The 27,017-nt window shown below is 37.9% G+C and overlaps 2 protein-coding genes across 8 annotated transcripts in view; one reads left to right on the top strand and one right to left on the bottom strand.

The window, feature by feature from the left end:
- Positions 1-4,390: 4,390 nt before the first annotated feature.
- henmt1 (HEN methyltransferase 1) lies at positions 4,391-9,831 on the top strand (the record flags this gene model as incomplete). The annotated part of the gene is made up of 6 exons (XM_079832238.1): positions 4,391-4,474; positions 4,610-4,725; positions 5,047-5,181; positions 5,291-5,473; positions 6,003-6,183; positions 9,352-9,831. 6 exons carry the CDS (start codon positions 4,391-4,393, stop codon positions 9,829-9,831), a joined length of 1,179 nt encoding a protein of 392 aa, XP_079688364.1.
- fam102bb (family with sequence similarity 102 member Bb) overlaps positions 8,864-27,017 on the bottom strand; it is an 80,307-nt gene continuing 62,153 nt past the window's right edge. Inside the window, exons 4-12 of one of the 7 annotated variants that reach the window (XR_013817587.1) lie at positions 25,686-25,802; positions 23,243-23,289; positions 22,602-22,705; positions 19,340-19,435; positions 14,709-14,913; positions 14,471-14,631; positions 13,429-13,498; positions 10,629-12,207; positions 10,002-10,469 (exon numbers count right to left, since the gene is read on the bottom strand). Coding sequence is in view for 4 of the 7 variants with exons in the window: in XM_079830477.1 (XP_079686603.1) it covers positions 12,165-12,207; positions 13,429-13,498; positions 14,471-14,631; positions 14,709-14,913; positions 19,340-19,435; positions 22,602-22,705; positions 23,243-23,289; positions 25,686-25,802 (843 nt within the window). In the remaining 3 variants the exon portion in view is untranslated. Of the gene's footprint in view, positions 12,208-13,428; positions 13,499-14,470; positions 14,632-14,708; positions 14,914-19,339; positions 19,436-22,601; positions 22,706-23,242; positions 23,290-25,685; positions 25,803-27,017 lie in introns of all 7 variants that reach the window. The other 6 variants (XR_013817588.1, XM_079830478.1, XM_079830477.1 and 3 more) reach the window with 6 other exon arrangements.

Below are 27,017 nucleotides of genomic sequence, written 5' to 3'. Positions count from 1 at the left end.
TATGAAGGAATTTTGCATATTGTTGTTTTACTTTTTTTTTCTTCATTTTTTAATTACACATTGCATTAGTTTGTGTTTTAAGGATTAATGGAAATTTCTGTAAAATTACTGGATAATGTCCTGGTTGAAAACTACCAGTACATTTTCTGTTTTAATTTTTTTTACAGTGTATATACAAACAAACACACACACACACACACACACACACACACACACACACACACACACACACACACACACACACACACACACACACACACACACACACACACACACACACACACACACACACACACACACACACACACACACACACACACACACACACACACACACACACACACACACACACACACACACACACAGACAGACACAGAGGTTCACCACAGAAAACACTCTCTCCGCATCAGCATTTGACGATAAATACCAAACGATAAAACCGTGAACACAGTACAAACCGTGTATAAGGCTACATTGTTCCTGACAAATGGTCAATCATGAAAATCTATGAACTATACTTTGTGGTGATGTGGGCAAAAGGGATGTACCAACTATTTGGAGGAAGTGTACATAAAATTAAAGTTAGCCTGTGGGGTTTCCGTAGTCCGTAGTTTCCGTAGTCAATCACATTATCTTCAACAGTCAATATAACATGTGAACATGTAAAGTAGATGATTGTCCCCATTTTGACATTTCCAGCTGAAAGTCGACCATTTATTTGATTTTCTTTACCTCCTCTTATACCACCGCATTTGTTGGACGTTTTGGATGCAAAAATCTATTAAAACTTTATTTTAGTGTTTTACCTTAAAGCACCATGTCATTGCCCCAAAGTGTATCAAAATCTTAATGTAGGCCTAAAGCATAGAGACAGAGCGACACGCGTCATATTACACTGAGAACTACGGCGACTAGAGCGGAATGTAATCAACGACAGGAAATATCATATATAAAACGGACATTTGGATATTTGACTTAACAGTGACAAAATGTTTACTGCACACGTACACATACTGAGACATACTGAGTGTCAGGATTAGCCTGGGAAAACCCAGACAACTTCAGGCAAATTTAGATTTGCTCTGCAAGTAGTCTGGCAAAGAGCACATTCAAACCCATTTCTAAGCCCCAGAAATCGAGGCACCAATCAGAAACGTTGAGGCGGGCTTTACACGATGACGACAGCGCAGCGACAGTGAAGCAGATTCTGTACACTGACTACAAAGATGGATGCAGCAGTGGAACATCACTATCAGCTATCGCGGCTGTTTTAAGCGATTTAAACTTTTCCATTCCGTTAAAACCAGAGCAAAGAACAACACTAGAAGCCTTCATATCTAAAAAAGATGTTATCGCTGTCTTACCGACTGGATTCTGCAAAAGTCTTATATACCAGCTTGCTTGTCTTAGCGAGAGCCCTCTGGTAGTGTTAATGTTTCACAAAATATAGTTTTAAGTCCTTTCAGGCGAGAATGTAGTTGTTTTTAAAGCCAAAATCTGTGGTTTATTTATAAAGAGAGCGCCTTTTTGAAAATTTGATCTGCCGTTTTTGGAGTTGTGAGCTCCAGTGGACCAGCGGCGCTCAATTGCTCAACCCCACCGAGAGGCGCCTTTCCTCGGCCAGTCCTTCTGCCGCTGGCTCTGATGTCAAGATATGATTCGTCTTGTGTAGATCTAACGGCTGATCTTTGCTCTCATTAATCTATAATTTGTTCCCTGACAGATCGTTTTGTCTGAGGGCAAAGTGAAGTTTCATAACTTTATATTTGTAAGCTATTAAACTTTACCGTTGTAGTCTCCTAGCGCTGACTTTCTTTGACTGAATTGCTTTATGTATTGTATAGCTTCTTTTACTTATACTTTTGGATATTGATCACGCATTAAACTAACATTTAACAAAAAGAGACTGGGTTTTGTTTTATGTCATATCTCATTGTATTACAGTGATAATCATAGGCTATATTATGCACACATGATATTACATGTTTTTATTTTTTAATGTAAACGAAAAGAGGCCGGGTTTTTTAAATATTTCGTTTTGTTATATACATGCATTGAAGATAATATGCATTGCCTTCACTACATTTGTGTGGCTATAATATGTTTAATATTAACTATTACCGTCATCGGGAGTTCATTTTCCGGAGTCAAACTTGGTAAGTCACGGACGCAAGTTAGAAGTTCGCGTACAAAATATGTCATAAAACACCACTGCTTCATTTCATAAAAAAAAAAAAAAAACTTAAACATATTAGCCACACACATGTGGTTCAGGCAACGCGTAGTTAGGCCTACATTCATTATCTTATATATTTATAATAAAACGAAGTATAAAACACCCTGCCTCTTTTCGTTTACATTTTAAAAATAATTAAACATTAATATGTGGTTTAGGTAAGGTGACCAGATTTCTGAAATGGAAACCGGGGACATTTCCTATTTGAGAACACAAGCACAGAACATAGACAGTGGTACAGACAAGAATGCATATTGAGAAACGGCCAGAGTCTCAGATGTTTCTTCGTCGCTCTGCATACGTCATCTCCCTCATCGCTCTGATTGGTTTTAGGTCTATCCAATTGCGCCGAGAGGCATTTGAGCGACGCCCGTTGGTGACGCCCCTTTGGAAATGATTTGTCTATGAAGCTTTGCCAGACCATAACTCAGTTACTACTGAGAATGGTCTGGTTTTAACCAGGCTATGTCAGGATCCCAAAATGTACCCATTCTTCCTGCTGAAGCGTCACTTCGTATTGCCTGTATCCACTTTTATCTTCTTAAACGCTCGTTTTTTTGGGTCGACAGCTTATAAAAACTTATTTCTGTGTTTTTTAGCTTGTTTGCTGTACACCTTGTCACATATTAGCTTTTAGACATTGTTCTGTTTTTTGTTATAAGTCCGAAATGACAACGAGGCAGCCTCACGCAATGCAAAGTCTATACATGGATTTCTCGGCGACGTCATCACTGCTTGCGCACGCACCCTGTAATGTTTGTAAACAGGAAACCCGTGTATGGAGAGCGTTGGATTGTTCCCCCCCCCCCCCCGGTGTGGGCGTGGCCTAAATACGCTCTGTCTCTATGCATACAAAATTTAAATATGTATTGTAACCTAAACATTAAACTCCATCCAGCTTCCATCTTTGTATTATTTACAGAACACTTTATTTTAAATATAGGCATTTGTAGACTACTTATGTTTATGCTCTAATTTTTTGTTAAACATTTTTTAGTTAAAAAAGATTTTCAGGAGTTTAAATCTAATGACTTGGCACTTTTTTGTCATACAGAAACATAGGCTAATGGAAGTGAATATAACTGCACAATGTCAGCATTGCAAAAACAATATATGGCTGCTAATGTATGAAATAAGGAGTGTTTATCTTAAAATTCAGAGGAGTACTCTATTAAGATTATGAAAAACATTGATGTTGATGATGAAGTATGGTACCATTCTGAGGCTTTTAATCAGGTCTATTAGCTCCTGTATCTTCAGGTATTCCTCTGACATTGATGGCAAACAGGCCAGTACATAACCTGCTCAACTACCATTCAAACAAGTCATTACAAATATATTTTAACAGATTTTAAAACAACGCAAGTGCGCCAAAACGATTTTTATTATTTGAATTTCGCATTAAAACTAAAAAAATTAAAAGGTTAGACTTTGTCATATCAAAAGAAGGTTTGGCAATTTGGCGTGAGATTTACTTGGGCAGTTAAAGTAAATGGCATTGCGTGCCTGAAAGCGTGTGTCTAACGCCAAATGCGTGAGAGTTTGCAACCCTGGAGGTAGCAAGAGTAGGCCTAGTATTTTTTTTCCCCAGTCTATGGTAGTATGCGGTTCTAAACTCAACGCAAGTTAGCTAATAGGCGCCATCTTGCGACTCAAACCACGAATTACAACTGACTCTGACATTAGTAATAAAATAGTTGTATTATTATAAATAATAATATAAAGTAATATTGTTGCAGTGTTCCGATTGCTTTTTGTAAGTTGTGGAAATTGACTATTTTTCTTAGCGGAAGCAAGTGTAAGATAAATGAAAAGTCAGATAAAAAATAATTACAATTTAAAATATTTTCCATCAATTCATGTTGTAAATGGGTATTTTAACCTTGACACAACGAGGATGTAATTTTATTGAAATACTGTTTAGTTTACAGGACCACACGATACTTTGCCCTTCAACGGCCGCGTTCGTGAAATATGGTCCAACATTATATTTTCAAAATAAATTTGCTTTAATGGACGTTGGTAAAGATTGAGTATGTTTGAGCAAAGCACTAAAACTTGCATTCACACAGAGCTGAGCTGAAGTGTCACCCCTCCTGGAGCATGTGTTTAATGAGGACTGACACCCTAGCAGACCTGACCAAAACACTCACCATGACCACGCCGTTTTCTCCTCCGTTGTACATGCAGCGATACCAGTTTGTTGTCGATTACGTGCAAACCTACCGACCCAGAAGGGTAAATAAATGTCAAACATGCATTTTAAAGTTATGTTGCGATGGCCTTAAGGCTTCATTTGAACTAGCGTGCTTATCAGTAGTATTTTTATATCTTCTCACCTGGATTTGATCGATTCGCTTCCTCTTTCCGCAGGTCATCGATTTCGGATGCGCTGAATGTCGCTTACTGAAAAAACTAAAGTTTCATCGCAACGGTATACAGTTGCTTGTGGGAATTGATATAAGCAGTGCCGTTCTACTGAAAAGAATGTAAGTTAAGTTTGTTGTCTTGTCTGCGAACTACCCATTTTTCAGTTAATTTTTTTTATAAAGCACTATTAAAACAACAAAGCGTTGACCAAAGTGCTGAATTATACAACTATTCCTAATAAAAGACAACACAGACAATACACCACATGTTTTTGTGTAGTATTAGATAGCTTTAAAATGCCAGAACAATCTCATAAGGCAAACGTTTCATTCTAGGCCTACATAAGTAAGTGGAATTAAGGGGCCTGCTGCATGTACTTTGGGCCATCTCAAAAATGCAAACCAATCTTCCTGTGTTCATCCATCTTTCTTTATTGCCAGGCATACATTGGCTCCACTTGTGAGTGATTACCTTCAGCCAAGTGACGGGCCTTTGACCATTGAGTTGTACCAAGGGTCTGTCACAGAGCGGGAGCCGTGCACCAGAGGATTTGATCTTGTGACATGTGTTGAGCTGTAATTGTGCCACATTTTTTTGTCTTTTCTAGCAAATAAACTGAACATTATTTGAAAATTGTATGTTCTTGAGTTTGTCAACATGCCAACATCTCTTACCCCCTTTAAGAATCGAACATCTGGAGCTTGAGAAGGTGGAGAGCTTTTCAGAGGTGGTGTTTGGGTACATGGCACCAGGTGCCGTGATTGTCAGCACACCCAACGCAGAGTTCAACCCTCTACTGCCGGGCCTGAGAGGCTTCAGAGACTGCGATCACAAATTCGAATGGACCAGAGATGAGTTTCAGACTTGGTGAGCATGTTCATTATCTAGTGTAAACATTTTCCAGTGCTGATTAAAGGATAAAGTTTTTGGATTAAAGGGTTAGTTCACCAAAAAAATTTAAATGATCCCATAGTTTAATCACCCTCAAGCCATCCTAGGTGTATATGACTGGCTTTCTTTTTTCTGCCAAACATAATTGGAGTTATATGAAAAAAAATATCTTGGCTCTTCCAAGCTTTATAATGGAAGTGAATGGGACCATAGTTTTTGAAGCTCCAAAAATCACATCCATTCATCATAAAAGTAATCCGTACGGCTCCAGGGGGTTAGGTTAATAAAGACCTTCTGAAGCGAAGTGATGCATTTTTGTAAGAAAAATATCCATATTTATAACTCTTAATCTATAATCACTGGCATTTGATAACGGTCGTACACGAGTCTTGTTCTGGTGGAAGAGTGACCTCTGACCCAACGGAAGGTGCGTAAATTATGGGATAATTTTCATTTTTTGGGTGAACTAACCCTTCAAAAATTGTCCCAATTCTCACTCCTTCAGGGCTCACAAAGTTTGTAGAGAATATGATTACTCCGTGCAGTTCACTGGAGTTGGAGAAGCTCTTGGACACTGTGGAGATGTGGGATTCTGCACACAGATCGGAGTGTTCCAGAGGAATTTTGATGGGATAAATTGGCCCATGAGCAATGCCGAACGCTTGGAACCCTCAGTGTACAAACTGGTGAGAAATTTGTATTTTTTTCTCTCTCTCGAGGTATTCCGCTTTCTAAATCATTATTGTATCACTTGCACCAAAACAGTCACAGTTTAGTTTAAAGGGATAGTTCACCAAAAAATGAAAATTCTGTCATCATTTACCCACCCACAAGTTGTTCCAAACCTGTATGAGTTTCTTTGTTCTGCTGAACACAAGATATTTTGAAGAATGTTTGTAACCAAGCTGATCCAACTACCATGGTAGTGGAAAAAATACTATGGTAGTCAATGGTTGCTCTATCTGCTTTGTTACAAACATTCTTCAAAATATCATCTTTTGTAAATACGCAGCAAAAAAGTGAGAAAGTTGCCATGAACTGATCCTTGCATATTCTCTCCAATTACAATTAGTGCCATTAGTTTTAACCCCGCCCCTTTTTAACTACAAGCTCCATTCAGATCTTCCTCCATCCAATCAACAACTAATGCATTGAACAACGTCCAACCCTACAATTTTCTTTTTTGTGGATAATCCCAGTTTCACTGGGATGTATGGGTGAAAAGTGAAAAGTTATTTAAAGTGTGAAATTATTTAAAAGACAGGAAACAATTTGTGAAGTTGGGGGAATATTCATCGTCGTGCTGTGACATTGCTTGTGGCATCCCCCAGGGGTCAATATTGGGTCCAAAATTATTTTTGCTTTATATAAACAATATATGCAAAGTATCTAAAACCGTAAAATTAATTCTATTCGCAGATGATACAAATATTTTTTGTTCTGGGGGGAATTTACAGGAGCTTTTGGAGACTATTCAGAAACGTGCAAATTAAAAAGGTGGTTTGACAGAAATAAATTATCATTAAACATTAATAAAACCAAATTCCTGTTATTTGGTAACAGTGAAAATGGTAAATGGACTGCATTTATATAGCGCTTTTAACAGACTCATGGCCAGCCAAAGCGCTGTACATATTGCCTCACATTCACCCATTCACACACCGACGGCGGTGTCAGCCATGCAAGGCGCCATCCAGCTCGTTGGGAGCAGCTGGTGTTAGGTGTCTTGCTCATGGACACCTCGACACTTGGTCAGGTGGAACCGGGGATTGAACCACGAACCTTCCGGTTTGTAGACAACCTACATGAACCACTGAGCCACTGCCGCCCCAAAAGAGTACACAAGTCCAGATACAGGTTGATGGTGTGGACATAGTTTCTTGGGGTGATAATAGATGATAAAATATGCATGTACATAATAAACTCTCAAGAAGCATTTCAGTACTGAATAAATCAAAGTATTTTCTGGACCACAAATCACTCCATATTCTCTTTTGTGCACTGATATCACCTAAATTACTGTGCTGAGGTTTTGGGTAACACTTATAAATGCAGACTGTCATCAGTAACTATGTTGCAAAAAAGAGCGATAAGGATAGTTCATAATTCCAGTTATAGAGACCCCACAAATCCATTCTTTTTTTAAATCAAAGGCTTTGAAATTCACTGATCTGCTTCATCTTCAAACAGAACAAATAATGTATAAAGCAAAAAACAACCAACTTCCTGGTAATATTCAAAAATTATAATATACTTTTAGGGGTGAGCAACTTTAAATATCAGTGTGTCCGTACAACACTACAACATTTTTATATTTCTATATGTGGAGTGAAACTGTGGAACAGATTAAGTTCATCAATGTGCAAGCATTACTCTGTTCAAACAGCGGCACACAAATATGGTTTTTGCAAGGTACATGGAGGAAGAAGGGCTTTGACTCGGAGTTCTCACAGTTATTTACATACTTATGTGTTTATTTTTTTACACATTTTATTCTTTATGGTGGATATAAACATAGGTAAATTATATATGTTAGGCCAACCGGAAGATTATTAATGAGAAGTGGAGAAGGGGTAGGATTAAATAAGCTTATGCTTCCTCCTACTCCTTTTCAGACATGTATAAGTTAATATTGTTTTGCTTTTGTGTTTTCTTTTGTTTATTAGCTTTTATTGTATTATTTTTTCGGAGTGTCTATTCACACCAAGCGCTATTCGCACTAGCTCCGCCTAACAATGCCTGGTTGGACCAAACAAGATAAAAATAAAAAGTGCATATTTCAGCATCTTCAGTGGCGCAATCAGTAAAGCGTATGGCTTAAAGATCTTGTTTTTGACGTGATCGACCCGGGTTCGAATCCGCCTTTTCCAGAGCTCGCTCTTATCTCTTTTCCCGTCACATATCACATCGTAAAGGCATTCACTTTCAATAAAAATTAAGAAAATGTTCTAAAAGTGGAAATTAAGTGCCTAACGAAATAATGTAAATGTAATAATAAAAGCATTTATTGGGTATGGTTAGGGGTAGGTGTAGGGAGGGTGTTTATTGTCCCATTAAGGCGGCATCCATTTAATAATTTTAATAAATATAATAATTTACAGTTATTATTGCATTCTGTTAATGTACAAGAATACTGAGGTGCAAATAGTATGTATCTGTCAAAATAAAGTATAAATTGCATGTAATAACTATTTACACATTGCAAAGAACTGCTACTTTTATATGGTGTAAATAGAATACATCACTATTTTCACTTAGTAAATGGCATCCACAGCTATTTGGGCTTAGTGTAAATATTATCTATCACTAAAAAAATGCTATTTTCACTTAGTGCAAATAGCCACTGCCTATTTTTTTTTTACATGTTCGAAATAAAGCCTTTAATTCATTCATTCACAATACAGAAGAAAAGATCTACTTCCGTTGCATCCCTTTAATTTGTGCAATCTTTGGATTTGGAAGGATATGCAGAGCAGTAGGTGCTACACACTGTCATAAACACTAACAGCATAAAGTTTGGCAAATTCTTAATAGTTTTTAAATTTGCATTTCAATTTTATAATCTTTTTGACTAGGCAAGAAGTTCTGAATGTTCCGTATGTTTTCATAATAAAAATGACTCGTCACAGAATGAAACATAAGTTGGGGTTTAACCAAACTGAATGATTAAAGTTATTTGATTAAGAATTCAACATGCACAAAATGATTAGTTCGCAATAAGATAAATAACATTGCATTTAGAAAATGGGGTGAATTTTTCATTTCATGGCAACTTTAAAACTCACAAGTTATTTCTTGTTTGAAAACTACTTATTGCACTCACATCTCATCTTTCTTTGCTGTTCCTCATTAAGTTGTACAAGGTGGTGTATCCGAGCCTGTGTGATAACAACATCTACCAGAAGACTTTGGTTAATGAGGTCCTGTATGAGGCAGAACACCTAAAACAGGAATGGCTCAGGAAACTGAACATGGATTCTAACAACAATGCGCAGTTCTATGCTCCTCCATTTATGGAAGTTTTGCAGCATGGGGATGCATGCGAGTTGCAGCCTGTCTACCAGCAGGGCGGCAGCATTTGCGTGCCCTTGACGCGTGTGTGGTTCAATCCCAGAGTGAAAGCGCTGTGTGGGAGCGTGCAGCGTCTCAGGGAGGACCTGCTGGAGAATGAGCGGGTGAGGATGAGTGCTGATGGAATGGTGCTAAACCTGCCTGCTGATGAGGAGGAAGAGGTGGAGGAAGAAGAAGAAGAAGAAGTGAAAACAGTAGCAGGTGTATCAAACAGTGTGGAGGAGGATTGGGATAGGGAGCTTGGGGGTTACGGAGGTGTGTAACAGATCCAGAAAGCTCTGTAACCAAAATATAAAAAAGGAAGCTGCACTTGTTGATGCCTGTTCGTTTCTGACCGTATGTCAAAAACATATTTGAAACTATTGATTGGAAATGTTCTTGAGAAGACGACCATTAAACGTGTCATTAAAAATGCAAAAGTGACACCTTCTTTGGAATGTGGTTTTATTTAACAGTGCGTGGTACATACCTTACCAGCATCATAACAGAACACATGGCATGGAAGCCACTATTGGTCAAAAGTTGGAACACAACATTGCGAGACAGTCAAAAAGCAATGTCACCTTTGAACATCAGACACAGTACAATTACAAGGACCAAAACTTCACAGAAGAGATAAAGCCACCATGTTTTTACAACATGTAAAGTACCAGGATCTACTTACAGGTTATGTAAGAGAATTAGGAAAGAAAAGTGGGGGAGGAAAGTGAATATTACAGAATCAGTATCACTAAAGCTCAAATACATAAAAATAGACTTCCTTTTGGCAGTAGATCAATTAAAAAAAATGTAAAATCAAGTTCAAAGTTACTCATATTACTGAGTGTGTGCTGAAAAGTAATGAAGCTGACATATCACAGACATAAATAAACTGATATTTGCAAACATTCGCCACGGAGCCCTTAAAGGGACACCTTGATGGAAAAAGTACGAGATGCTTTTGCGTTCCCAGATTAGTTCACAAATGATTTGCATTCCTGCGAGAAAACTGGGCTTTCGCTTGCAAAATTTCTCTTTAAGGACGGAAAAGCATCTCTTTAAGGGCTCCGTACATTGGTGCTTTGATATTTGTGCAGTAATAGTGAAAGAAAGTAATACACCTGAGATGTGTGGCCGAGTTGAATCCAAGCTTGCCATCAGCATTTTTTTTTTAGTGTTTGGATCTCAACAGACCTAGCAAAGACTACACGAAATGCTTCGGACACGATGAGTAGGTGTGACACCCATGCATTTCTACACTATAACTCTGGACGGTTATGATATCAAGTGCTACAAATAGATTGTACACACAGTCGCACAGCTGATAATCCCCACACACACTTAAATTGCAGAGGCAAGTGAGTTTACATTGAACAGTGAATGGCTTTTGAGAAGATATGAGCATACGGTCACATAAAACTAGAGAAGCACTAACTTGCTTGATATGCCCTATAACTGATATTACAGACAGAGATACCATGAAAATTAGTCATTAAAATACCTTCATTTTAGTGATACATCAAGTAACTACAAAAACACGGATAAAAAGGAGTTTTTGTAGTGTTATAGATATGATTAGAAGAGCTACACGCTGCTTGAGAGCCTTGTGCTAAACGTTTCGAGCATTACTGACACGGTTAAATGCTTTGTTCTGTGCTGCCATGTTGCTAATTGTAGCTTGAGAACAGCTTGGCTCATTTTTCCTTGTGTGAAAGCGTAATATAGTTGCATGATGTCATTACAGTTATGTCACAGACTGCTGCCAGTACTTATCAGATATTCACCCGCACAGATTTGAAGTAGCTAATGCGTCTATCAATTGAACTGCAAAATGACTTATGTAGTCCCATTCAACATATAATGCAGTTGTAGGAATTGAATCTGCATTTAAATTCTCAAGCCGAAAGTCTTCAGCAACAAATAAAGAAGAAAGTTAACTTGATCAAAAGCTCAGTCTCAAAACTCCCGACAATGTTGGCGATACATAGAAAGTCAATGTAAAGTCCTTCAATTCAAAGTGCTAGTCAATTGCACATTTTTTCAAGTCTGAAAACAGCTCCATCTGTCAAACGCATCACGACTTCTCACACGCACACAACACGCAAGTGAGACGCTGCGGGTGGGTGAGGACGGTTTGATTTCCGGTCGTACAGTAATGAACAAAAAAATGCATAAAGAGGTCCCCTTCATTTGCAGAATATTGTAATGATGTATACAATCAGCCAAATGTTACTGTCAGACCTCTTTAAAATGGCTCACAAACAAGTAAACATGGTAAAAATAAACATATCTCACTAAAATAATGTGAAATATTATTATTTTTTAAATCAGCAAGGAAAATAGAGGGAAAAGCTCTCTGATTTGCAATGCAGACGTATTATTAGACACTTTACCTCACAGTGAAACACAAGACACCACATGGCAGCCTCATACAGAGGAGCTGTCAGTTCTTCATGTAGCCAGCAGAGGACACCGTTTCATCGAAAGGCTGAAACAGGTTTGTGACAAACACTGCTAATGTGAGAGGAGAGGAACATGTTTGAATCTCTTCGTCCCTTTCTCCTCCCACGAAACAGACTTTGGTTTTTGACACTTCTCCTTCTGGCTTCTCCCAAATCTAGCGTTTAATCACCACCTGTTCGTAGGCACCAGCTCCAACCCTGAAAAGAGAAGAAATCAGCATTTACATAATGTAAAACTCGGTAAATATACTGATTTACACTTCTTTAGAGCGTTGGGGAATACCACTGCTTACTACCCGCTTTTTACTGCTTTTTTCTTCTAAAAGGAGGTTTAGCAGTACATCCCAGCCCAGTTTTTCATATAATTAAAGTGAATGGTGACTGGAGATGTGACGATAAAAGCAGTCCATACGAATCCATTTCACGTCTTCATCATACAAGCTTTTGTGTGGCTTCAGAAGGCTTAGAACAGGGGCGTCTGATCCTTATCCAGGAGGGTCACTGTCCTGCAAAGTTTAGCTCCAACCCCAATTGACCGTTCGCAAAGACCCGCCCCCTTTAGTTCCCGTTGCTATGTCCGACAAGCCGCGCTCTCACACCACACACGTTCTCACGTAGTGAAAAACACATCACAGAGCAAAGAGGATACTGACAACGCACTGACAGACAGGACAGAGCAGGTTACTTTTAATATGAAACAAAGTCTCAACTCTAAAATGTTGTCATTTTTTTAAAGAAATGTAAACAATAAATACCGTTTTGTGGCTCTTTAATGTGTGGTACAGTACAGGTCGCTGTAGTGCCTCAGTTAAAGCTGCTTGTGATGTGAACCGATCACCTCTTCTTTCTAGTAAATTTACAGTATCAAATAAACATAAATGGACTTCAGAAGGAATGTTGTTTCAACCGCGGAAAGACGTCAGTACACACCGTTTTTCAAGTTCAAGTCCACCAACGTTAATCTACGAGCTCTCTTGACTGCTTTGTCGGACAAAAATGGATTCGGCGAATGGCGGATTATGATTGGTCAGATCGCCTGTTCAAACTCCCGGCGAAGGGTGAATTAAACACACCAGAACCAGCTAATCAAGGTCTTATTAGGGATACTAGAAACTTCTAGGCAGGTGTGTTGAGGCAAGTTGGAGCTAAACTCTGCAGGACAGCGGCCCTCCAGGACCGAGTTTGGACACCCCTGGCTTGGAAGATAGCACACAAATACATGTATGACACCTTTAGGTTTTTTTTTTTTTTTTTTGAAAGCTTGACAGACCCAGTCCCCATTCACTTTCATTATGTGAAAAAGAGCAGCTTGGACATTCTGCTAAACATCTGCTTTTGTGATCCAAGAAAGCGTTTTATGGGTTTGGATTTGGAACAACACGAGGGTGTGTACATGATGACATTTTTCTTCAAACTTACCTGGCAGGAAGGTGGTGGCTACCAAGTGCTGTGCTCCCACCAGGACCCACAAACAAGCGCAGACCTTCTTCTGAAACACACACACACACACTTGAATCAGATATCGCCTCCATTCCGCACACACAAAGTCACGACTCTTCTCTGGGGGATACAAAAACAAAATCGGTCCAATTCTAATGAGAACCTGTCGCCAGGTCATCTAAAAATAATATGAAAACTAATAAGACGCGTTTAAAGATGGGCTCTGGCACAGATACACTTCAATACACCTACTGAGAAGCAGCAGCTGCCGGTAAACATTGCTACCAATTAAACATCCTGTTTCTAGCTCAGAGGTTTATATTTCTGTTTGCACTCGATCCTAGTTTGCTCTGATACCACTCCATCTCAAGCATGACAAATTAATGGGCCAAAATGCGATTTCATGACAGCAAGAATTCACCATGTTAGACACACAGTGTTAATAGACTATTAGCAATCAGAATGAAAGAAAGATCTTATTGGACAGACAATCAAAAATATGAATGTTTAGTAACAATTAATGAGAGAATGAAGTTGAATCCCATGTAAATAAATTATGGTACAATATAAAACGATAGATTTATAGCAATCAGAATAACAGAAAATTTTTATTTATGAAATATTAGAAATACAGTGATCAAAAATATTAAACATTTAAGTGATAATTAATGAGAGAATGAGCTTCAATCCCATGAAACATTGCAAATGATGTAAACAAGAAACAATGGTACAATATAAAACTACTAATTTATTGCTATTTATTATAAGCTTAAAATGCAATATGATCAAAGTTTATTGCTAAATAGTCTTATAATAATAATGTATAAGTTGTTTGAGATTGATCCCTCAGAAATCATTCTAATATGCTGATTTGGTGCTCAAGAAACATTATTATTATCAACATTGAAAACAGTGTTAACTGCTTAATATTTCATTATAAATGTAATTAGTGCCTGAAGGAAATTTGCTAATAGTATCTTTAGGGATGTTTACATAGGAAACATGAAGCAGCCATTGTTACCTTCAGCGCTGGAGTCCTGCATACTATGGGTGAAATCCTGGCTTTGCAGGATCTTCTCTACTACATCATCGGCATCCACCCGTGTGGCATCCACCCTTTTCAGCTGAGACTCCATGGAGTCCTGTTTCACTGGGTACCTTTGTATATATGAGAAAATAAACCTACATTGATTTAATATCCTGCATCTAAAAAGCTTGAAGAATACAGAGCCAGGCAATGGTAGCAGTGTCTGTCTGACCTGCTGGCAGCCCTGTCAGGGGTTGATGGGTGTTCAGGCACAGCAGCACAGACCGCCGTAGTTGTAGGGGGCGCTGTAGTTTGGTCACTCTCCTCACTGGGCTCAGGGATGCTGGCAATGCCAGTGGAAGCACTGCCGATCGAAGTGTTTCTCCTGTGGGAGAACTCCGACAGACTGGAGGAACGCGAGTGACTCGTACTATAGCCTGAGAAAACATGACACAACATTGTTTCAAAATTAATTTTTTTTTAATGAAGGACAGGGAAAAGTTGATCTGGCCTTGTAATACACAGTCTATATACACTTTAAACCCCTTCACAGATGAATGAATCACTGTATTGAAGGCCGAGGAGCTACAGAAAGTGAAAACATTAGTATGGGCCTCTAGTGGAGGCGAATATCCTCCCATACATGCATACGCACACACCAACTCCATGTTTACGGACAGATATGTGATGACTAGGGTTGGGTATCCTTTCAATTTGAGCGATTTCGATTCAAATTCTGCTTATCGATTCTGATTTTTATTAATTCCCAGTTTTGAATCCAATATGGTAAAAAACAACAACATTTATATATCTAACATTTGTCGTCTTTTTGCAGCTGAATACCATGAACAACAATCAGCATTCAGCAGCCTAAAGAACAACTAAAACTAGACTAACTAATATCAATTCCAAACATTATTAAAGACAAGTATACAGTCAGTAATAAAATAAGAGCAAATGAAAATACAACTGAACAAAGTTCTGAAATTGAAATCAAATGTAAAATAACTGCATAGTTTTTATAAATAAAATAATGCTTAATACTTAGAGTTAGAAAAGTTATTCAGTCGAGATCAGTGAGTGATTTTCCTTTTCTTTTGTTCTTTGATTAACAGTAATGACACAGGCAGCAGCAGGTTTATTAGGCTGCTGTCACTTTAAGACCTAATGCACGGATTCAATATACTGTCAAGGGGGTTGCACACCGGACGAGAAGCTCAGTGCCGTGCCGCGCCAGGTCTTTGAAAAACAAATCAAACACATTATTTCTATGAGTGTACACACACCGGCAGTGCCAGCTGGATACTATTGCTGAAAATAGCGTAGAGTAGCGTAACATAAAGATGACAAAAAACTCAATGAAATTGGCAAATACCTTGAATTATATGAGACAAACCACTGATTCTGAGGGAGCACGATCATTCCAATATACTAGCCGGTTTCTACTGATACAAAGCTTAATGCTAAATCGCTGAAGTAACCCTTTAATGAATTCAGTTTGTAAGTTATGCCCTGAGGTAAAATGTTCAGGCTGCAGACTTAGCAATGATTGTATTTAATTGTACAGTACAATCATAACATAGTATCGACATTTTCTTAATGTCTTTAAACATAATATTGCTGACCATAAACAGATAATCATAGAATGTGCGCGTCCGGTGTGCGATACCTGCGAGTTGTCCGAGACACGGCGTGACGCTGCGTGTGACCCCCTTTACACATGCATTTTCTTTCTCAACTGTTTATGTTCACTTAAGACATAACCGACTGTGTGTACAAGGATATTTTGACATAATTTTGTTTGTCATAAGTATTTGTCCGTTTAAGAGCATGAAGATGCGAAAGAGAGGCTTTGTTGTGAACACGCTCTGGATGTGCCCAGCACAGAAAACAGCACGCTAGTGCCGAATTTAGTTATCTTCCACGTCTTCTTGCACTTGAATAATTTAAAACTATTTTAAAATGCACACACAGGAATCGATAAGTGGAATCAAAAATGTATTTTATGACAAGTACAGTGGGGAGAACAAGTATTTGATACACTGCCGATTTTGCAGGTTTTCCTACTTACAAAGCACGTAGAGGTCTGTAATTTACTGTGAGAGACAGAATTTAAAACAAAAATCCAGAAAATCACATTATATGATTTTTAACTAATTAATTTGCATTTTATTGCATGACATAAGTATTTGATCACCTACCAAACAGTAAGAATTCCGGCTCTCACAGACCTGTTTTTCTTTAAGAAGCCCTCCTGTTCTCCACTCATTACCTGTATTAACTGCACCTGTTTGAACTCGTTACCTGTATAAAAGACACCTGTCCACACACTCAATCAAACAGACTCCAACCTCTCCACAATGGCCAAGACCAGAGAGCTGTGTAAGGACATCAGGGATAAAATTGTAGACCTGCACGAGGCTGGGATGGGCTACAGGACAATAGGCAAGCAGCTTGGTGAGAAGACAACAACTGTTGGCGCAATTATTAGAAAATGGAAGAAGTTCAAGATGACGGTCAATCTCCCTCGGTCTGGGGCACCATGCAAGATCTCACCTCGTGGGGCATCAATGATCATGAGGAAGGTGAAGGATCAGCCCAGAACTACACGGACCTGGTCAATGACCTGAAGAGAGCTGGGACCACAGTCTCAAAGAAAACCATTAAGTAACACACTACACCGTCATGGATTAAAATCCTGCAGCGCACACAAGGTCCCCCTGCTCAAGCCAGCACATGTCCATACCCGTCTGAAGTTTGCCAATGACCACCGGGATTATCCAGAGGAGGAATGGGAGAAGGTCATGTGGTCTGATGAGACAAAAATAGAGCTTTTTGGTCTAAACTCCACTCGCCATGTTTGGAGGAAGAAGAAGGATGAGTACAACCCCAAGAACACCATCCCAACCGTGAAGCATGGAGGTGGAAACATCATTCTTTGGGGATGCTTTTCTGCAAAGGGGACAGGACGACTGCATCGTATTGAGGGGAGGATGGATGGGGCCATGTATCGCGAGATCTTGGCCAACAACCTCCTTCCCTCAGTAAGAGCATTGAAGATGGGTCTTCCAGCATGACAACGACCCGAAACACACTGCCAGGGCAACTAAAAAGTGGCTCCGTAAGAAGCATCTCAAGGTCCTGGAGTGGCCTAGCCAGTCTCCAGACCTGAACCCAATAGAAAATCTTTGGAGGGAGCTGAAAGTCCATATTGCTCAGCGACAGCCCTGAAACCTGAAGGATCTGGAGAAGGTCTGTATGGAGGAGTGGGCCAAAATCCCTGCTGCAGTGTTTGCAAACCTGGTCAAGAACTACAGGAAACGTATGATCTCTGTAATTGCAAACAAAGGTTTCTGCACCAAATATTAAGTTATGCTTTTCTGAGGTATCAAATACTTTTGTCATGCAATAAAATGCAAATTAATTACTTAAAAATCATACAATGTGATTTTCTGGATTTTTGTTTTAGATTCCGTCACTCACAGTTGAAGAGTACCTATGAAAAAAAATTACAGACTTCAACATGCTTTGCAAGAAGGAAAACCTGCAAAATCGGCAGTGTCTCAAATACTTGTTCTCCCCGCTGTATATGATTCTTAATGACCATAAGTACCTACTTACAGAATTGGAATCGATTTTCGATTCCCAACCCTAGTGATGACTTCTGTTTGCTTTGTGGGACTTTAAAACTAACTTTACACTTCCAGATGCTCTCATGCAAAAGGTCAAAGTGAGGAATGTGTAACTGAATCTAAGAGAATAGCTTAATGAAATAAGGATTGAGTGCTGTCTCCTCTCTGGAAGTACTAGGGGAAGTAGTGTTATCAAATTAGATCTGGGACATTTAATCCAGCCATTTTGTGATGGCACAGAATCTTTCTGAGAGCCCAGTTTCAGATTATTTAATAAAGCAAATAGCACTTTACACAAACTGAGAACAAAATAGGGCCTGAACATATCTTAATCAAAATGGTCAGTGAAAGGAGGTGCTTTAATTGTTCATTTGTCAAACTCAAGAGGTCAAATTAAATATTATACGAGCCATTTTATTTCGTATTCATTTTTATTTTACATAACTTACAATACAATTCAAAAGTTTAGGGTCAGTAAGATTTTTTTTAATTAATTTTGTCAAAATATTTTATTTTATATTGAACGTTGCTCATTTGAACTTTTTATTATCAAAGAATCCTGATTATTTTTTTTTTTATTAAAAAAAAAAAAACAGAAAAAAGACAGCCTTGGTGAGCATGCCAGACTTTCAAAACAGAAAATCTTACAGACCACAAACCTTTGAGTAGTATATATATATATATATATATATAAAAAAAACTAACAAACACACAAACAAAAAACACTGCACCATAGATAACGGGGTTAGTGACATCTTTATAAGTGTTGAATACAGTTGAGTAGGTAAAGACCTCTAAGTAGGGATAATATTCACCCCACATTAAGAGGATTTTGATTAAAAAATACACATTCTGTCTATTGCTTTAATGCTTTAATCAAAGTAATGGGACACCAAAGTGTACCCTATATGTGGAGAGTGCAACCTAACTAAATATAATGTGAGCTAATGGATTTGCGCACACATTCTTTCTTTCTCATATGTGCACACACACATATTCATTCCATCACACACAACAGTGTCACATGACATGCAGCCTACATGCAAATGGACAAAATCCTTGAATCATCTTGCAATACCATGGCATGATGTTGATTGACAGCCAGATGTTACAGCCAGGGTAGCAGACAATACAAATCAGGCATTCATTCAAGTCGAGCAAGACAGCAGAGTCACATCGACACATCACCAATAAGCGATCAGAGAGAAAACAGTGGAAAAGGAAAGCGTACCTGATACTCTGGACTGCTGACTAGCATAACTGGACGTTCGAGAGTGTCCGCAAAGCCCCAGTTCATCAGGCAGAGAGCCACACTTCCCTGATGTCTCTGTGGATTCAGTCATAAGGGATTCAGTTCAGTCCTAATTAAACCTACTCAATCGCTTTTATGGGACAATTTAACCTGTTCTTCTCCTATTTCTAACCTTATTGTAGATTATATATCTGATGTAGCCATTTGTCCATTGAGAGTATTCAGGCATTTAATATGATTGACAAAATAATTTAGTCAGTGGAAGTCCAAATTAATTAGACTGGTTTAGGGTCATGTCCACCAGACACTGATCAGGCATATAAGGGATATATAAATGGCAAGCATAGCTCAATTTCAATTCATATATTTTTATTAAATACATAAATATATTCACTACATACCTATAACCTTTTTGCCACTATATCCTTTAATGTTCACAAAAATAAAAAAAAAGTGATGGATATTAAATTAAATTACATTTATTATATATATTAAATTCAATTATGGATTAATTGCTCAGCAAAATTCAAAATTTGTTGAACCGGTTACAAAAGTTTTTGATGGTTGTAGCCTTTAAAATTCCAAGCACACGGTTTAATTTCCAGTGCTAGCACATATCCTATTAAAATAGGAAATTAGAGCATGACATTTTTAAATTATCCTTCTGTTTACGTCACACCCATGAATCATGATTTGCTAATGAAAGCAGACGGGGTATTAGGAGGAAATGTCTTATTTGATTAAGTATTTTGTTGGCTAGAAATTTGCATATGCACAGATGAATAATTATTTCACTAATCATTTTTTGCCCTTAATATATTTTTTTGTAAATTTTAAGTACGCTAGCATCAGTGTCTTAAACTAGTAAAATTAATTGAAATAAATAGGAAAGCAAATTAATAAATATAAGATGGGAAAACGTAAATTTAAAACATAAAAAAAGGACAATTAACTAAAACTAAGTTTAAGTTAAAGTACTAAAAATACTAAAACTAAAATAAAAATGAAAAAATAAAAATGATAAAATAAGCTTATTCAAAATATTAATAAATACAATAAAAGTATATAAATAATGCTATAATAACACTGGCTATCATATGCACAGCCTTAACTCTTTCCTAAAAGGTTTTTTTTTTTTTTTTTTAAGTCCCTGTAAAGTCAAAACTAAACATGTGTTCTGAGTTCCTCACACCACAGATAAATGTGTTATTAACCACCCAGCCAAATTTGAATCATAAAAAAATCCGGGAAGTACATAAAATAGCTTATCAAAAACCTGAAAAAATGAGCAGCATTCTCTGCTCTCAAACGCTGGGGGCGTGTCCGCTGTCGGCGCCGAAACCACGCCCACTCGCGGGAAAGCGGCAGTAGCACACAAGACAACACTGTTGTCACTGCAATCACTGATCACGAGCGTCTATGATCACGACGCACCAGATGTCGGTGGGACGGGAGGATGACGGCCTGGGCGGGGGATAGTCGGTTCTGCAGCGGATTATCAGTGAATCCCAGTTGTCTCCGGTGAAAGTTTGTAAAACGATCCGGTGTAAAGTCACTGCAGAGGTAGGTGTCGGTGATGATCCTCAGCTCTCCATCAAGGTTGCTGTTCACAAAATTAATCCACCTCTTCATCGTTTTTGTTTTGTAAGCTGTTATGTAAGTTGTTGACTATAGTAACTAACAGTACTAACAGTAACTCGCGATCGAACTGATGCGTATGTGCTCTAGTTATGATCGTGTTAGGGGAGGAGCCAGGCTCGGTGGCTCCAGTGCGTCATCGAGCCACCGTTTTAGCCCCGCCCAGAAAATCCTGAACACAGCAACGGTGAAAAACTGTTTAACGGTCTAACTTCTGAATTCAGTACTTCATAGTTCAGAGTCTTTGTAATGCGTTTCAGCAATACATTTCTAACATTTATAATGTGTTTAGAAACAAATCTCAGAATTGCCTTTACAGGGACTTTAAGTTGCCACAGCCACCACCAGTGTTTTTGGTAATTTTCACAAAAATGTCATGGCCCCCAGAATATTTTGTTGTATGAATATCTGAACTTGCAATATATCAAAAGAAAGAACAGAGCCTCTGCTTAAACAAACAAACAAACAAGTTTTATTCTAGCTTAAATGCATTCTTTTTTATCAACACTTGAATGTGGGTAAGTTTCATTAAAAAAAAAAAACATTTTGAACAAAAAGCTCAGAAAATATTTTTTTTCCTCAAAGATTACAACGTGCTTTTATCGGGTTTTTTTTTCTGCAAATTTTTTGTCTGTGTTTTGATCCGGAGATTCTCTACTCTTTCAGAAGATGCGTAATAGTGCCCCTACTGTATAACAGTGAAATTGTGTATTGGTGAATTGGAAAATGCCATCAATGCCTGCCAAAGAGTTAAAAGCTACAAAACTCTAAAATATTAAAGCTGAAAAACAATTACATTTTTTTACATTGACATGCTGGGTGTTCAAAGACTAGTTGACCAATCCTGACCAATCTCTAAATGGGTCTCCTCCACAAACTCCCTTCAAAAGAGTAGTAGTTCTCTGCCAAAACCCCAGGCCAACTCCTATTTAACTCGTATAACTCTTCAACATGTTCCTCTGAACAAATGGCGATACTGATTAATTCATCAATCGCCTCAGACAGCAAGCCACTTTTGGCATCTTGTCTTGTTTTCCATTAAAATTTCAGATTAAATGGCCTAATATGAATATTAATAATACGGCTTTAGTATTGTTCAATGAGGGCAACTCAAAATCACTACAGAAGAGGCACGTGGTAGCTAATCTTGTTTTATGAATTGTACGCCTGCTCTACATCATAAGCAGTCACTCATAGTGAGTCAAGAGTCAAGAGCGACACACTGCTAAATTATACATTAAAGACTAACGCTTTCGCCAGCCTCTGGATGGAAAAGGCACACAGCATGTATGAGGAAAGGATAAAAGAGAGAGTGAGGGAGAGAGAGAGCGCTCTTTCAAGCTCCTGTTAGTTCAGCAACATCAAATCAAACATACAGTCCTGATCTTTACTACAGGACTGGATGAAGAATTAATGAGAAGCTTTTCAAAGGGTGTTTGATTTGGACAGTCGATTAGAGCAACCAACATAATGCCAACATAAAATTATAAGAAATTTAATATTAAAGCACATGTAAAGGACAATTGTTAAAAAAAGCAAGGTCTGTGTATGGAGCTGCTGTATTTGTGCGTCTCATTTTGATTAATTTTTGTATGAAGTTTACCTGAGAAACTCAGAAATGGTTTCTGTGTGTCTCCTCCTTTCCTGTCTTCCAGCAGGCTCTCGGCATCACCCTGAATGCCTATCACCATGGCGGTGGATGGAGGCCTAATACAAGGAGAATCCGCAATCAAGACTATGGTTTAAATGGATTTGAATGAACAGATTGAGAAAAAAAAAATGCTGAATTAAAGAACTAAACCCTTTCAATCCGCCTACTGACGGTGGTCCAAAAGCAACCCCCAGGATCCCCGAACTCTATACTCTCTGCACGATTCAACCCACACAAATGTTTTTAGCAGGTTTTCGCCTTCACGCACAATGTGAGCTGCAGTGTGTGTACATGTGTGGGTGGACAGTGTTGGTTTCCAGTATGCAAATCTATGTTCAAGGCTCTGATTTCCCCAGAGCGCAAATTCGCGCTCCTTCCCAACACACAGGCCGTTTCTGAGAAAATACTATTATAGCAACCTCAAATGTTTAACAGGAAAAGGTCTCTGTGGGTCTTCTGCTAAAAATTTTTTTAAATGCAGATATGGTGGCATAGAGATAAAAAAAGGCCCTTTTCACAACCAAACTTAAATTCTTTCTCACTTCAATACGGAATTCTAACACTTTCACAACGCAATCAAAAGTAACACTCACGTTTTGAAACAGGGGTCCCCAGACATCAGCTGTGTGCTAATAATCACCTGCAGGCAAAGACAAATGACAAGAAATATGTATGACATTTAATATTTAATTTTTGGCCCTTAAAGAAACTACCTGTTTTATCATCTACCAGGTAAAAATCCTAGGTTAAATGTTTAATTGTATGTTTTTTACAAGGTTTTTGCTCCCTTAAAGGGGTCATATGATGCTACTTTAAAAGTTCACTACTTTGATTATTGGGTGTAACCAAATAGGTTAACATGCTTTAATGTTTAAAAAGCACATACTGTACATTTATTGCAGCTCCTCTATTCCCAATCTGTCTGAAACAAAGCCCCTCCTTCCGAGAAGCTCAGAATGCTCTGATTGGCCATATGACCCGGTGCGTTGTGATTGGCCAAACACTTCAAGCGTGTGTTGGAAATGTAACGGCCCTTACCATAATCGCAACACAGTTGTTAACCAGGGTTTTTCCTACATTGAAATTTTTTTGGCGGCCGCCAAAACAAATTTTTGTCCCGCCAAAGCTTTATTTGATGAGTTATTGTGATTTATGAGTGATGTAGAATAGATGCTGCGCTTGTAACTGAGTGACAGAGAGACGATCAGAGCTCCTCCCTCGCTCGCACTCTCTCTGTCTTCAAAATAAGCATTCTTAGTTTCTAATATTTCACATATTACGTTAATCAAAATCAAAAGGTCGGAAGACCGAATCCATGTTGCACGTGGCGCTCAGACTTTCAATAAACGGGAAACAAATCGTGTCCAGTTATGAAGTGTTTTCTGTGTGTTGACAAATCTTTCGCGATGTTCTAACAGACGGGATTCACACACAACGCGTCTGCTAATGTCCGATTCGCAACCTAATGACTCCTTTGAACCGAATCATTTTAACGACTGGTTAGAACAACTGATCTGTCCAACACTGAACTCACGTCACGAATCAGTTTAAATTTACTCAGAACACCTGAAATGAGAACACAAGTGTGCTTACACAATTTAGCAAGAGTGGGTGTAAGAGTTAGTTTTAATTATCCAGTCTTTCAGCTTATTTATGTTCATAATGTGTAGTAAAATAAATAGCCTATAAATCACTTAGTTTAGACTGGAGTGAGGTGAACCCAGAACAAAGTTGTTGTTAGCTAGCTGATAATTTTATGAAATTGTATATGGCAGAAAATTAGGCTATTTGTTCATTTTTTAAATACTACTTTTTAATATTGATATGATTATATACCAAAACAATTATCAGTAAATAGTGTAAAAATGAGGAACAAAAACAAACATCAAGGTATCCCACATGAAAAAATACAATAGTATATTATAGTATATTATAGTAAAATTACTATAGTGTTTTTGAACCATACTATAGTAAAGATACAACAGTAAATTGTAGTATATTGTAGTATATTATAGTATTTACTACACTTTGTTTATTTACTGTAGTATATTTACTATAGTACAGTTCAAAAACACTATAGTATTTACTAGAGTAATTTTACTATAATATACTATAGTATTTTTTCATGTGGGATCAAAATAAGATAAGCAAAAGTTACAAACTTTCTTTGAATTTATTTAAAATGTATTGTCAGTATTGCGCTTGCAGATCACGTGGGTAGGGGACTTTTTTACTGTGCGTGCGTGTGTGTGTATGGGTGACCATGTCTGTCAGCCCCCACCGAAGACCATTTTTGACCCAGGAAAAACCCTGTTAACACAGTTAATAATAATGTTGTCGTTTTTACCGTACCTGTTCAAGCCTGAGTCAGATTCTGAAAATAGTACAGATGATCAAGCCGATTGATCGGAACCAACTTTGCAAGAAAGACTTGAACAGAACGTTTCATAGTGGTAAGTAGTCTTTGTATATAGCCTGCGTTGTACTCTCCCAGGTTCAGGAAGCTGTCCTCTGTAAAATGTGCTGTGCACAAGAAAACTTTTGGGTTGTACTGCTCAGGAACAGCTTTATAAAGAAATCTTAACCTCTGAAAGCAAAAGCAGTTTTGTTTTCACATCCATTACACAAAGAGTCTCTGCGACATGACGACAAAACTTCAGTTCACTGAAAGCTGTCCTACTTTCTTTGCATATGCCTTTGGAGAAATAATGTTTGGACTTCGATCAAGGCTTTTTGAGTTCAGTGTTCAGAATAAATTGCTTTGTGAGAGACTTTGCAACATGCACAAAGAAAGACATTACACTCTAAATGAAAAAGAAAACATTAAAAAGCATCATATGACCCCTTTAAGATAGTATGATTGAAGATATACTCATCTAAGTTTAAGAGTTTGTTTAAATCTTTGGCAAGAGTAATACTACTAATTAGTGACCAATAGCACCACTAAGAACCACTACTAACTTATAATAGCCACAAGAAGTTTCATAAATCAAGACTCAAAGCATGAATGAGAAGAAAGTCAGAAACTTTCTGTACCTTAAGGATGGAGTTGTCTTGTCTAGTGTTTTTGGTGTCATAACCCTCCAGCAGACACCTGCGTGTGGTGCTACCCGATCCCGCAAACTCTGCCAGGTTGAGATCAGCAAAACCCAGCTTTACAGAGAGCCAAAGAAAATAAATTCAGTTTAATCTTGCTTTTGTCAATAGTAAATACATTTTTGACAATAGTTAATAAAATTATTAAAAATAAAAGGCACTGAAGCTTTTGAATAAAAAGCTAGATAAAAAAGTTTAATGTTTTATGAACAGAAGTGCACTGCTCGTACACAAACAGAACCGCATACAAACACAATGTTCCAGAGTGATCTATTTTCAGCTGCTCCTTTGCCATCAATATTTTATAATCCTCTCAGAACTGTCTACTTGATGAATTACCAATGCCCTGTGTTAGTTTCCATTCATGAAAGTAAATTGGTACAATTTTTGGATTTTAACATGAAGATTTTAGCTATATGAAACATTTATGAATTTATAATGACATAGTAATATTTTAGGGTTATTTTTTCACCATTTGCAATCACATTTTTATGGAAGTTTGTTTACACCACAGAATAAAAAAATAGGTAAAAAAAAAAGGTAATTGCAACTTTTTTCTCACAATTCTGACTTTTCCCCCCCTCAGAATAGAGACAGAGCGTATTTAGGCCACGGCCACACAATCCAACGCTCTCCATTGACTTTGCATTGCGTGAAGCTGCCTCATTGTCACTTCGGACTAATAACAAAAAACAGAACAATGTCTAAAAGCTGATATGTGACAAGGTGTACAGCAAACAAGCTAAAAAACACAGAAATAAGTTTTTATAAGCTGTTGACCCAAAAAAACGAGCGTTTAAGAAGATAAAAGTGGATACAGGCAATACGAAGTGAAGCTTCAGCAGGAAGAATGGGTCAATTTTGGGATCCTGACACTCAGTATGCCTCAATATGTCTATGTGTGCAGTAAATATGTTGTCACTGTTAAGTCAAATATCCAAATTTCCGTTTTATATATGATATTTACTGTCGCTGATTACGTTCCCCTCTAGTCGCCGTAGTTCTCAGTGTAATATGACCCGTCGCGCGCTGTCTCAATGGCCTGAATCCACTTTTTTGTCCTTAAAGGGTAACTAAACCCTAAACCAACTTTTTTTAGTTAATGATCTGTAATACTGGGGCTTTATTAATGCTGTTCATTGATTCGAGTAAATGTTTTGACATTTGAGTATAAAGTGTTTTAATTCTATAAAATATGGTGTAAAACCGCCAAAGTGCTGCCCTCTTAAGGTTGAACGGTGGCTACTGCAGTTGAATTTTCCTATTGGACGT

The sequence above is a fragment of the Gobio gobio genome (genome assembly GCF_949357685.1).
Source record: "Gobio gobio genome assembly, chromosome: 12".
Classification (NCBI taxonomy): Eukaryota; Metazoa; Chordata; class Actinopteri; order Cypriniformes; family Gobionidae; genus Gobio; species Gobio gobio.
This window is presented reverse-complemented; position numbering and strand designations above follow the sequence as displayed.